Source organism: Mobula hypostoma, chromosome 22 (genome assembly GCF_963921235.1).
Source record: "Mobula hypostoma chromosome 22, sMobHyp1.1, whole genome shotgun sequence".
NCBI lineage: Eukaryota > Metazoa > Chordata > Chondrichthyes > Myliobatiformes > Myliobatidae > Mobula > Mobula hypostoma.
In genome coordinates, this window is record NC_086118.1 from 25,602,565 (window position 1) to 25,616,731 (window position 14,167).

At 39.5% G+C, this 14,167-nt stretch overlaps 1 protein-coding gene across 9 annotated transcripts in view; it reads right to left on the bottom strand.

Moving 5' to 3' along the window:
• The window catches only part of LOC134360227 (myosin-10), a 168,274-nt gene that overhangs the window by 135,019 nt on the left and 19,088 nt on the right, over nt 1-14,167 (bottom strand). For all 9 annotated transcript variants that reach the window (XM_063074315.1, XM_063074314.1, XM_063074313.1 and 6 more), the window contains exons 2-3: nt 9,150-9,521; nt 1,186-1,342 (exon numbers count right to left, since the gene is read on the bottom strand). In XM_063074315.1, coding sequence (XP_062930385.1) covers nt 1,186-1,342; nt 9,150-9,494 — 502 coding nt within the window. In that variant the 5' untranslated portion in view covers nt 9,495-9,521. The remainder of the gene's footprint in view (nt 1-1,185; nt 1,343-9,149; nt 9,522-14,167) is intronic.

A 14,167-nucleotide genomic window follows, 5' to 3' on the forward strand; every position in this document is an offset into this window, starting at 1 on the left:
TCCCTTCTCAGCCCACACTTCCTCCATCAGCTTAGTTCTTAGACTGAGTAGATGCTCATACACGTCATCTCGCCCCTTGGCTACAAAAGTAGCATTAATTTGAATTTTTTTTTTTAAAGTTAGACTAACATAAATTCTGCAACTTCAGATAAACTGCTCACCCTCCATCTTTTGTCTCCCCCACTTACCCAGTTCCTCCTAGACATAAAGCCCAACCCTCCAAACACCCCATTTGCCATCCATTACTCACACTCCTCCAATTGCATCTAGTTCCCTATTTTCCCATCTGCCCACCCCACACCTTATACCCACTCTTCCCACCAGCTGTCCATCAACCCTACTCACCAGGCTCCACATATCACTTACCACGGCTCATCCCATCACTTCCCCTCTTTCAGTCTAGATGAAAAATTCTGACCCAAAGGATCAACAATCTATTTCCCTCCACAGATGCTCCCTCATTCACCGAGTTTCTCCAGCATCTTATTACTAGACTAGCAACCAAATTCAATAGTCCAGTCTACTAGTCCAGTTCCATTGAAGGGTTAAGCCCTGCAAGGGTCACACCACAGGATATACCACACATTGGACAGGTTAGATATATAGCTTACCTGCTTGTCAAAAGTCACTTCTGTCATGATTGATTAGTTTACAAACTGCAGCTACTTTTCCCATTGGTTGGCTACCTAGTGTCAAGTTTCAAATATCCCGAGTATAAAGGCTAACACACGGGAACGTCTTTCTTTTCCCCCTTTGTCCAAGGAATGTCGCACAAAACCATTGGGAAAGTACGCTACATGCATGCTCTTGTTGCCCATTGAATATTTAGTTCTGTTTGTGCAACTTGAGGGAACAAATGTTTGGTTGAATTTTTTACTCTGTAAATAACTGATTATACCAATTCAGTGTTTTCTGTCTCACTCACCAAACCCATGAACCAGCTTCAGTGTTACAGTAGCCCACGGCTTTTGGGGAAAAACTCATCTCCCTCCATCAAGATATAAAGCAGTATGCAATGTAAAAAGGAAACCCATTTTAAGCCAAAGATAGATCTAGAAATTTATAATCTCTAACCCAGACTCCAGCCAATGTGCAATTTTGAAAAAGCTTACAAACTCAATGCAAATGACATGATGAATTTTATATTACTTATTCTACTCCCATAAATCCAGATTTCCATCTTACCCTGCAACATGCTTCTGTAAGCACTTTCAGAGATGGCATAGATGTGTGGAGGCATCTCATGTCGCTTTTTCCCTCTGTACATGTCAATAATTTGTTCTGCATAAATGGGAAGATTCTTGTATGGATTTATCACCACACAGAACAGTCCAGAGTATGTCTAAGAGGAAAACAGAAACCATTAGATTGCTTTTTAACAGTAGTATGTAATTAAGATCAACAAATATTCTAGCATCAAGAATCACAAACAATCTGTAACATCTTAAACTACTAAACTTCATATTCCCACACTTCCCTTTCAAAATACACAGGTTAGAGAAAAACATGTGCTCTTCAGCATTTCATTCAATCAGTGGACTTACTGAAACTGGACTTCTAATATTCTGAAATTACAAAATCCAGTCAGTTCTTCATAATTATCCACATAAGTAACTATTTAGATGAACAACCCAGTGCCATTCTATGAACTTGGGACTGAGCTCCAAGTTGAAACGGGTATTAACTCAATTCTGCTACTAACTGGGGCAATAAATTCTATGCTGCTATTCTCAGTTCTGAAGGGTCTTAACTCAGAACATCAACTGTTTATTCATTTTAATAGATGCTACCTGGCCTGCTGAGTTTCTCCAGCATTGTGTGTGTCTCCTCTCAATCCAGCTTATATTTTTGATCTTGTTATCCAGGAGAATCAATTTATTTTGGCAACTCTATTTTCCACAATAGCTTTAGGAAGAGCTTAAATCCTCCAACATAATCTGCTGTTTTAAGGAATAAACAGCATCTGTTTTGACCAATCAGGCAGAAGCCAAATTAACCTTTCATCTTTTTTCAAAACCTTTTGGAAATCCACTACTGGAACTCAAATAGTGTAGGAATTGTAGCTGCAACAAGAGGAAAACTGTCAACACTTGCCATCATTACTCTAAAAGTGAGAGCAACTCCAACCTCTGCCAATATAGAATATAGTTAAATCACAAAATCTAAACCTGCTTGTGAACATTGCACTCAGTATTGTTCATAGTGCAGCAATTTGGAACAGTCTTCAAATGTTTAATTAATATCACTGCTATAAAAATCAAAAAAGTTAGTTGAGCATGGTGTAACAGAATACCAGCAAGTTATTGCTACCAAACAATCTTTCTGCCCTTTGATTTTGAAAGAATATCACTCAAAGCACGTTATAGCCCTGCATTGCATACTGAATTCTAAATAGAAGACTCCTTAACCAGATTGATAAAAGTCACTGCTGCTCAAACCAGAAAGCAAAACTCATGTTGCATGGGTTGATTAAACTTCATGGAGTGGTTTCTGTGAAGTTAGTATTGAGCAAATGAATGGCAAGGTCACACGTCTTTCTCCCCCAATTCTTATCAGTTGGTATACAAAACAGCCTTTGTATTGAGTAATAATGGAAATAACTTGGAGTTTCAATCACAGGACAAGATTTTTTTTGGGCGACATTGGGGTGAAGGAATGTTAGTCATCGTACAACTGCTTGTTTTACCCCACCCTCAGGGAAGCAATACAGAATTCATTCACATCCCACACAACCTCATGGTTCCAGAACATATCCTTCACCGTCAAAGAAAGCTCACAAACACCTCTACTGGAGAGAGCATGCTCAGATGCATGGTACAACGCATCCTGCCAGCTGCAGTTTCTGTATAGTGACATAGTCAAAACTACCCAACACATCACTGGCGCCAGCCTACCCACCATCAAGAACATATATACAGAAAGATGCTGGAAAAGGGCCAATAACATGAAAGATCCCACACACCGTGCTCATGAACCGTTTTTCTTGTGCTGCATTGGATCTGGAGTAACCACTGATTTCTGGCTGCTCATCAGAAAGAGAAAGCCACAAAGCCTTCTGGATTTGCTCAACAAATTCACCATCATGGAAGATCCGAAGCTTCAAGTTCATCTTGCAGACCCAATTCCCAAATTCTCATTCCGTTGTGCCCAAAAATCTAAACTCAGCCATTTATGTACTTCCAGATGTCTTTGAGGGGATTGCATTGGAATCCAATCATTCAGAGCAAAGTTGGAAGCTGCTCTCCAGCATTTATGCTGGGAAAATCTGCCCACTGGATGGGCACCACGTAAAACCCGGCAGAGGAGCAGCAATTCCAGTTACATCCATGGAAGAGGGATCTGTGCAAGTGAGCTAGTTAGTATTAACTCAATTTAAAAACAAAGATCTAAATTGTAACCGAAGATTTAAAAATTTTAAATGTGCGCAACGTTTATTTGAGCATTTTAGTTTTTAACAGTTTTTGACAACTTGGACACATGACCAAGCCAGCAGAGAAAGAAACGAATACAAAATACCTCTGCTGCTAGATTCAACTCAAATTTAAAAATCAATAAACAACATTCCTGTAACTCCCTCTGGTTTATTGTATAGCTGAAATACATTTGCTTAAGCAGGCCAAAACCATGGGCGAAAGATATAATCAAGAGGTAATCAGGCACCACGGTGGCCTAGTGATTAACACAACACTTACAGTTCAGAGTTCAATTCCAGTGCTGTCTGTCAGGAGTTTTTATGTTCTCCCCGTGTCTGCATGGGTTTCCCCTAAGTGTTCTGGTTTATTCAGTCCAAGGACATACAGGTTACTAAATTAATTGGTTCTGTGCATTATCCTGTGATCAGGCTAGTGTAAAATTGGTGGGTTGTTGGGTGATGCAGCTCATTAGGCTGAAAGGCTGTATCTCCAAACAGGTCTGAAACCTAGAAACAAACTCAGAGCACTTCAGCTCCTGAGTTTTGTTCAGTTGCATCACGAAGAGGTTATACTGCACTCAACCCACACTACATTGCCATGAACATCGAAGATCCAGTCAGCTTGTGAGCACAAATACCAACTGCAGGGAAGTTTGTAATTATGTAGATCTGAGGTGCACAAGGCTCAGCATTGTCTTCAAGGTTTGAACCCTTGGCATATTTCTAGGTAACTACAGAAAGCTCATTTTCATGTCAACAATGTGGTTGTGAAAAGTGACATTGGATTATAAAGTCACATTTGTTCAGGATTCGAGCGAATTCCATACTTGCTCCAGTGTGTGTTAACTGAAAGATATTTCACATCAACTTTACCAGCAGTTGAAACGAAATTAAGGACAAAACTTTTCTGGATATTGGTGGGAAGAGCACCAATCTGCATTGTTAAACAGGTTTATATGGCAATAGTACTCAAGTATTTAAAACCTATTATTGGACAAATTTAAGCAGAGTGCAAAAATGAATGCCTGATCACCCAAAATTATGGAAATGCTGTCAGCCTAAAACCACAGTAGGTACTAGTGGTGTAATAAGATTTTTTTTTAGGTTTAGGATAGCTTTAGGTTTCTGCTTGGTCATTTCAAGTACCCATTTAGTCCTGGTTGTTGAGTTGAGCTCAGCTCCTCTCCGTGCCTTCTGGCACATTGAGTGGCAACCTTGCTGTTCCTGTAGCATTTGTCTGTGTTTTTTTTAAAAAAACAAGACCAGGTTGCTAGCTCAATGCTCAACCCAAACCCAGCATGAGGGAAAGTGTGCAAGGAGCTGGCCAGATTCAAACCCGGGACCCACTCACACCAAGTCCTGTGCAGATGCCACTAACTACCAGCTGGCTGATTTAGTTCCTGGGACCCAGTCAAATTGATCCTTCACTCTTCAAGTAAGTTGATTAAAAATTTTGTTAATTGAGATACTTCACAATATTTGTAATACTATATACAAGTATGACCAAATTCACTGGTATTGAACATGTAGACAGCAGTTTGGTAAAGAGTTTCATTGCATTTAGGTGGTTAGTTATTAGTCAATTTTCAAACAGCATTTTGCTACAGTTATGGCCTTTGTCAACCCTGAAGAAAATCAATTTCTGTTCTGTCAGCTTTACCCCACCTCATTAAAAAAAATGGTCCAGCAAACACCAAATCAAATTTTTTGACAAAGATTTGTTTACTGAGGAAGACGTGGCACCACAAAAAGTGAAATCAAACTTTGAACGGTTAATTTGATACTTCTCCATCTTTGCATCTAATATTCAAACACTTAATTCAAACTCTTGCATGGGGGCCAGATGGATTCCTCACTGGGTCACACAGCTCAATTTGAGAAATAAGGAAACACAATTATAAAAGAATGCTTCAGCTGTCATGACAAATTTAGAAGTGAAACAGGTTTTCCAGCTCAGAGCTGCAGAGTACAGCCAAAGTTTCTACCCCAAACAGCCCAAAACCAAAGAGGCAATTAACTTTGGGGCCAAGGAAATCAAACTTGGACATTTCAGCTCACACACCCAAAACTAGCCTGTAGATCTAAAACAAAATCAGTATTGCAGATTGCAAGGCAACCAGACTAATGTGTTGGAGGAAAGGTGTGGTTACAATCACTTAAAAGGCTTTTGCAAAATTTTTGTTGTTTGCTACATTGTTAAATAAAAACTCAGTCTGGCCATGATTACAAACTTCATTTTTAAAGAATGCTTATACAATGAAATCAGTTTAAGGTAATGAATAACACATTTACTATCAGAACTGCAAAGCTAGCTTAACTAATCACATCAGTTAAAAAACGAAAGCCTGACAATCAGCATTTCTACCATGGTTCAATTCCACAGAAGTCTTCTTGCTAGTAAACAAAATTTTTAAGAAAACATACCCACCTAAAAGATGTTTAAGCTGACCAACATTAAAGGCAGTACCATTGTTATAGTCTGTTTGAACAATTTGACTTGTATAGTCTTAATTCACATGTTCAGCATGTGAGAACAAATATTCAGTCTAGAACATTGACGCCAATCACCTTGGGAACTGCAAAGGTCAATAGCTACTCTTGGGCTTGTGGTGTTCTATACCTTTCCTGTTATATAGCCAAATAAGCTCCTTAGCTACTACCTGCATTTTAAAATAATACAATGTAAATGTGTTTGTTTCCTACTTGTGACATTGGACTGAGCTCAGTGCGACTTCCCCACCCCAGATTCAGTAATGGACACTGCACAGTCTCAATCTGCACCACAGACACGGTGTAGATCTGACATTACTGACAGAAGACACAGTGACAGACTCTGAAAAGTGCATATACAGCTATAAGTGAAACTGCCTATTTTTAAACTGACTCCATCCTAAAACATCTTGCCAACACTGGCTCGATGGAATTATTCCCCAGGTCTACTTCATTTGACCCTACCATTTCCTTCCGTCTCCTTCAAAAGGATTAATAATTCCACATGACTATGAATGCTAGATTTGGTCAAATGTTAATATCTCATATAAGATTTTTGCTTAATAACCATCACATGCAGTACTTGCGCTCAATCTTAAGGAAAGCATGCTGCATATCTTTAAAAGTTCATATCCTGCCCTTGATCCTGACTATCAAGTGATCATGAACAGGGCTGGTAATATCAGCCCATTTGACCAACCCTTTTTTAAAGAACACAGGAACAGTTTAGTAAAAATTATTGAAGAAATAGGAATATTTCTCTTCTCCACCCTTAAAAAAAAGGGTGGAAGATTTAGCATGCTGATTAACTGAAGGGACTGCCCAGTAAAGACCTCAAGATCAGATGCAATTACTAACCTGTACTGAAACAGTCACAGTACTGCACAGTAAACAAGGGCAATAACCCTTGGCCCCAGTGGCCAGACTCTTGATACATCACATCAAATTGAGACTGCTTATGAACTACACCCATCTGTATAAACAGATTTGGCACAACAGCTCCTTTATACATATTTGGAGAGGGTTATGAGACAAGGAGAACATGGCTGGATAACAATATTAATTGAACAGCTAGATACTATTTCCAGGCAGTTACTCAGTGTTGTTTTTCTAAAAAGTTCAATGGGCTTCAAGTGCTTACATAATAGTGAGAAACCAAGTATAGCAGAATTTGTTTCTAGTCCTGGCAGAACTTCAACAATGGTCAATAATTTAACAAACTAGACAGAATAATTTGTCATCTCAAAATTGTAAAACATCTTACAGCAAATCAAAGATGAAATTCTGCAGATGCTGAAAACCTAGTGAAACACAAAATGCTAGAGCACAGGCTCCAACCCGAGGTCCATGGATCCCTTGCTTAATGGTACTGGTTCCTGGCACGAGGACTGGGAACCCAGCACCAAAAGGAGCTCAGCAGGTCAGGCAGCATCAATGGAAATGAATAAACAGGGGATGTTTCGGACTGAGACACTTTATTAAAAAAAAACCACGTATGAAGGGTCTCGGCCTGAAACTTCAATTGTTATTTCCATAGAAGCTGCCTGACTCGTTGAGTTTCTCCAGCATATTGCGTGTGTCTTGTAGCTATTCTATTAGTCATATTATTTACATCCTGTTTATGACACAAGACCTCAAAACTAGAGGGTGGCAATGGAGAAGAGGCATTAACTTTACTCCTTTTACACGACTGTCAAGAATGGGCCAAAAATTGCACTCTCACAATTCTAAAAATAAATGGGTTAAACTTGGTAATAATTTGTACAATGTTAAAAATACCAAACTTAAAAATTCTCTATCAAAGCAATTCCTGTGGATCAAAATTAATATAAGCCTGCAGATATTTGAAACCCAAAATATCATTTCCCCTCAACTCTGCTCTCAACCACTTCCTTTTGACTATAGGAAGGATACAGTTGCCCTGTTCTGATCTTCCATCCTACCAGCAGCTGCATTCAACAGATCTTTAGCAATTTCTGCTATCTACAAAGTTCTCGGCATTTGAGAGAAACTGCTCATGCAGAAATCTTAACTGAACCTAAAGTCCCTAATTTATATTACCCTGCTAATTTTCCAGGACACATGGAACAAAATAATTTAATCAAGACGCTACAGAATAAAACATTTTGATCAGCAAGGAATAAATTTGCTTACTGCCTTTATAACTGGTAATTTGCAAAAGTCATTTACTGTTGATAGATCAACATTCACAAATCAATGATCTTCAAATAGTTTCTGGCATACCAAGCTAACCCGTAAATTCCTTAACCATTAAGAACTTTAGACATTTAAAAGTTATCATTTCCCAAATGGATTATTAAAATATTCAGACATTTAGAAATGTGGCTGTAACTAACATTACATTTGTTGGGTTTGTTGCCAATATGAGGGGGAAATGCCATTGGTAATTAGTGGAAATGATCTACTAGCCTTTCAAAACAAGAACACTGCTCTAACAATATGCTTAGCTCAGCATCACAATATGAACTTTCTTCACGTCAAAGCACATCCCTTCTTCCAAATTAATTCTGAGAGGAGCAACAATTCTGCATCAGGTTTTAAGTCATGGGAAATATTATGCAGTTCCAAAAATGAATGTTTAATGATGAAATGGACCCGACAATCTGATTATGAAGATGTATATTTTCATTTACTTGGGACTTGGCTTCCATCTCATCTCCAAGTCTATCAGTTTTCCAGCAACAGATAACTACCCAATAACACCAATGGTCTGATGCAAGACAAATGACAAGCTTAAAGCATGAGAAGTTAGATAATCCAGCTGGTGATATTAGCATGATGATTGAAAATCTTGAATCAATACTGGGATACAAAATGAACAATCAAGTTAATAGGCAGTTAATAGCAAACAACCCAGTCAAAAATTACATGATACCCATGTGTTTGATTTAATAAGTGAACAGAATTAACATCTTAACTGGCAGGCATGACCCTTCATTATTTACCAAAAGTGGACAAAGGGTGATAGGAAGAACTGGTAATATTCCAGGTAATGATTGAATCTAAACTTACCTAGCAGCAAGTGAGAATTGTCAATCCCCTCAAAAAGGGAAAAATCTGTATATAATTTGAACAGATTTTATCAAATTCCACCCCCACCAAGGATTCTAGCAACAAATGTACCTCTTTCATACAGTCCCTTCCAGCTTGAGCTCAGTTAAAATAATTCAAAACACTTTTTTCCAATTTAGTCTTTTTGTAGAAAGTTTACATGCTTGAAACTTACATAAATCAAACCGGAGTAATAGCGATCCTTCAAATTATGCAAGACTGATGCTTCATTCAAGCAGGTTAGCTCAGCCATGTCTTCCACTTTTGAAAACTTGGGAGGATTCATTTTCTGAATGTCATCTTTGTTGACCAGAGCTTTCTTGCCATTCTCCATTAGCTCCACCACAACCTCATCACCTCGCTCTTCTTGAATGCTTGCAGCCTCAAAACCATGGCGTTCTGATGGCACCCACACAAGTTTTTTGGCAGTCCAGTCAGCTTGAGTAGCAGGGTTGTAAACCAAAGCCCTATCCACAAAGAGATACCTCTCTGGGTCTTCATGAAGAATCCGCTGCGCCATTGGAATTTAAAAACAGTCAAATTTTTCCTGTGAAGAGAAATCCAGAAAAATGTTAACATTAACTACATTGGTTTAAAAATAATTCAAGTGAAAATTAAGATTGCACAAACCAGAAAGTCAAGTGACAAAAGGATCAGGCAAAGGAAAATCTTAATCATTGAACTAGCTGTTGCTAGATCAAATATACATCCATCACAGTGGTCAAGGTATTGCTAAGAGTGACTTCTATTGTTCATCCAAGAACACATTGCTTAATGGTCTCAATACGATACAGGGTACAGATTCCAAGATCCAGCAATTCAAAATCTGGCATCCGTAAGATACTGCCCATTGTATTCCACAGTTATCTCTGGCCATGGTCCAACATTAACAGTCACTAACAAAATGGATCAGTCCTGGTCAAAAAAAAGATTAACAATATATCAGAAGCACCGGACACAACCAAAAGGCATCACCCTGAAGGAACTATGATGTAGGAATCCTAAAGCAAAGACAAATGCAAGAAATCTGAAATAAATTTAAAGATGAGGCCACTCTGATGTCAATTTCACAGCATTGTCTGATCTTAAATACCTTCAGCATATTTCTGACTTGTTGCACTTCCTCTTGTATTAATAACAAAGAGAATCAGCATTTTATCAATGGTAATGGATCCCATAATTAAAGGATCAGGTGCTAGCTTTGCCAGTCACAACTGCTCTGAGGTGATAGCCATGCTCACAGATGGAACAGAACATCAATGTCCCCTGTGAATGAAGCACTGCTATACTGATAAGTGTCAGGGTATCAAGCATACCAGGAAATGAATACTGCAGGCGTCTATTCCTCTCACTGATACTCAGAAGCAGAGACCAGCAAATCCTGCAACATTGTCACAAAACCATGACCTGAAATGCAACAAGCATTTCCACAAACGGCTCTAATCCCAAGACTGTAACTACAAAACGTACCAGAAATGTACACTTTCAACTTCTCAAGGTCACATTTAATTGATCATGGAATTAAAAATACATTGGCACTGATTCAGTCTTTTAAAAAAGTGGCAAAGACCTGAATTCTAAAGCACCATTAAGGGATACTTCCTACAAACAGCTCCAAATACCACTTTCGCACACAGGTAGGCATTAAGTGGTCACCTTGGTACCATAGCAGATAGCACGCTATTGCAGCTTGGAGTGGGGTTCAGTTCCGGCGCAGTTCTGTAGGGAGTTAGTATGTTCGCCCCGTGACTGCACAGGTTTTGTGTGTGTGCTCCAGTTCTCTCCCCAAACCACCCCCACCCCTCCTCCAAAGCCATACTGGTTAATAGGTTAATTGGTCATTGTAAATTGTCCTTTGATTATGAATTGTTAAATAGGCAGGGTGCTGGGCAGTGCAGTTCATTAGGCTGAAAGGGTCTGTTCCACACCATCTCTAATAAAAGCCCATCAACAGCTCCACCCTAGTGAAGTGAAAAAATCCTGCTAATTTCACTGCAATCATGACATGAAAATTTCTTTTGCCAGTGTTATATACCCACATCCAGATCTTAAATCTTGGTTAGTTGATCCCATTCCAATTATTTGTCTGTGTATATTAGCATTTTGCTAATGCTGTCTACTTAAGTTTATCACTTGGTTGCAAGCACACACACATGGCAAAGTGAGAAGGGGGATGATGGAGTAAAACCAGCTGCCAGAGCTTCTTTAGAACCAATCTCATTTTCTCTCCAATTTTGAGAAATGCTTAATGCACTTTCAGAGCCTACATTCTATGTAAACACCCATAGTTTAGTTTTACACATCCTGATTTCAACACAAGGCATCTCGTCTCAGTCATAAGTTCCATCTACTTAATTAACCATTATCACACAATAGTTATTCCCCAAGCATTAAGATGGAGGACCTCTAACCAATTATTATCCAAGAAAGTAATTAGAAATTCCTCTATCAGTTTGACAATGAAACAGTCAAAATAAAAGTCGCCAGGTTACAACCATTTCAGTGGAAGTGATGCAGCTGCTCCGATTTGCAAACTTGATAATGTGAATTTACTGACACCTACAATATGTGGACTCGCTTTTCATAGACTCAAATCCTTTAAAGCGTGCAAAATTATAAACGTGTGCTGCCCATAATCGATACAAAATCTTACATTTTAGCCAGAGGCTGGCATCATTTCACAAGTTGTGAAAGTCACAAATTCTCATTTCACAAATTATTACATTTTAAAATTAAATATGACATTTCTATAAACATTAACTGGTTATCAATTTTACAACCAGAAGGGAAATAGAAACCAAAGGGAAAATGTCAACGGCCATAAAATATATTGAGATTTAGCGGGGGGGGGGGAAATGGGCACAGTAGTGTAGTGGTCAGCACAATGCTTTACCGCATGCCAGCTATAAAAAGGTTAATTTCCGCTACTGTCTGCAAGGAATTTGTTAGTTCACCCCATAACCATTAGGGTTAGTAAGCTATGGGCATGCCATGTTGGCACAGGAAGCACAGAGACTGCTTCCCAAGTTGTCCCACTGAATTTGCATAAAATCACCTCTCACTAGTGGGACATTGAGCAACAGGCTATTCAACTGAGCTTAGCACATTCGTCTATGCAAGTTGAATTCCATGCAGGGAAACAAACCTACCAGGAGATTCTGCGGCCACAGAGAAGACGCCAGGATGATGTGTTACCTCCCAGGTGCTAGGGTCAATGATGTCTCAGAGTGACGGCAGAATATTCTCAAGAGGGAGGGTGAGCAGCCAGAAGTCATTACGCACATTGGAACCAATGTGATAGATACGAAGGGGAAGGAGGCCCTGCACAGTGAATGTAGGGAGTTTGGGAAGAGGCTAAAGAGCAGGACCTCCAAGGTGGTAAACTCTGGATTACTCCCAATGCCACGTGCCAGTCAGGGAAGGAATAGGATGATAGCACAGATGAATGAGTAGCTCAGGAAGTGATGCTGGGGGCTAGGTTTCAGATTTCTGGGTCATGGCAAACTCTCCACAATAGGACGGGTTACACCTGAACCAGAGGGGGACATGTATACTTGTGAGCAGATTTGCTACAGCTACTAGGGAGGGTTTAAACTAATTTAGCAGGGCATAGGAACCAGAGTGATAGGGCTGAGGATGGGGCAGTTAGTATACACGTAGATATAGTGTGCATGGAGACTGAGGAAGGACAGGCAGATTATTGGTTAAAATGGAATCACTGGGCTGAGTTGAAGTGTAGTATAAGGGCAAAATCAAAAAAGGTGATGAATACAGGACTGAAGGTGTTATATTCTGTATACTGCGTGCATTCAAATAAGGTAGGTGATCTTGCGGTGCAGTCAGAGATTGGCAGGTATGACGTTGTGGGCATCACTGATTTGTGCTGAAAGAAGATCATAGTTGGGAGCTTTACATCAAAGGACCCATTGTATTGAAAGAAAAGGCAGGTAGGTAGGCAGCAGGGTGGGGTGGTTCTGTTGATTAAAAATGAAATCAAATCCTTAGAAAGATGTGACACAGGATCAGAAGATATAGAATCTTTGTGGGTAGAGTTAAGAAACAAGTGTAACAAGACCCTGATGCGAGAAATATACTGGCTTCCAAACAGTAGCCAGGATGTGGGACAAATAACAAGAGTGATAGAAAAGCCATGCAAAAATGGTAATGTAGTTACAACAGTCACGGGGGATTTCAATATGCACGTAGATTGAGAAAAATCAGGTTGGTGCTGGGTCCCAAGAGACGGAATTTGTAGAATGCCTACAAGATATCTTTTTAGATCAGCTTGGGGTTGAGCCCACCAGGGAAAAGGCAATTCTGGATAGGGTGTTGTGTAATGAACCAGATTTGATTAGGGAGTTTTAGGGAAAGGAAGTACTGATCATAAAATGATGAATTCAACCTGCAATTTGAAAAGCTAAGGTCAGATGTATCAGTATTACAGTGAAGTAAAAGGAATTACAGAAACATGAAAGAGGAGCTGACCAAAGTTGACTGGAAGGGGTCTCTAGTGAAGATGACAGCAGCAATGGCTGGAATTTCAGGGAATAATTCAGAAGGTGCAGCGTAGATACATCCAAAAGAAATTGTTTTCTAAAGGCAGGAAGATGCAACCATGGCTGACAAGGAAAGGCAAAGTCAACAAAACTAAAAGCCAAAGAGGGGATATAATAGAGCAAAAATTAGTGGGAAGTTAGAGAATTGAGAAGCTTTTAAACACGGAATGCAACCAAAAAAGCCACAAGGAGGGAAAAGGTGAAATATAAAGGAAAACTAGCCAATAAAAAAGGATAACAAATGTTTTTTTTACCCCAGATCTGTAAAAGGTAGAGGTGAGAATGGATATCAGACTTCTCGAAAATGACACAGGAGAGGTGGTAATGGAGACAGAAGTGGCAGATGAACTGAAATACTTTGCATGCCTTAAATTGGCAGTATTCCAGAAATTCAGAGGGGCAGTAGTGAGTGCAGTTGCTATTACTGAGGTGGTGGTGCTTGGGAAGCTGAAAGGTCTGAAGATAGACAAGTCACCTGAACCAGATGGGCTGCACCCCAGGTTCTGAAAGAGGTAGCTAAAAAGATTGTGGAGACATTAATGTTTCAACAATCACTAGATTCTGCAGGACTAGAAAATGGCAAATGTAACTCCACTCCAAGGGGAGGAGGAAGGAAATTATAGGACAGTTAGCCTGA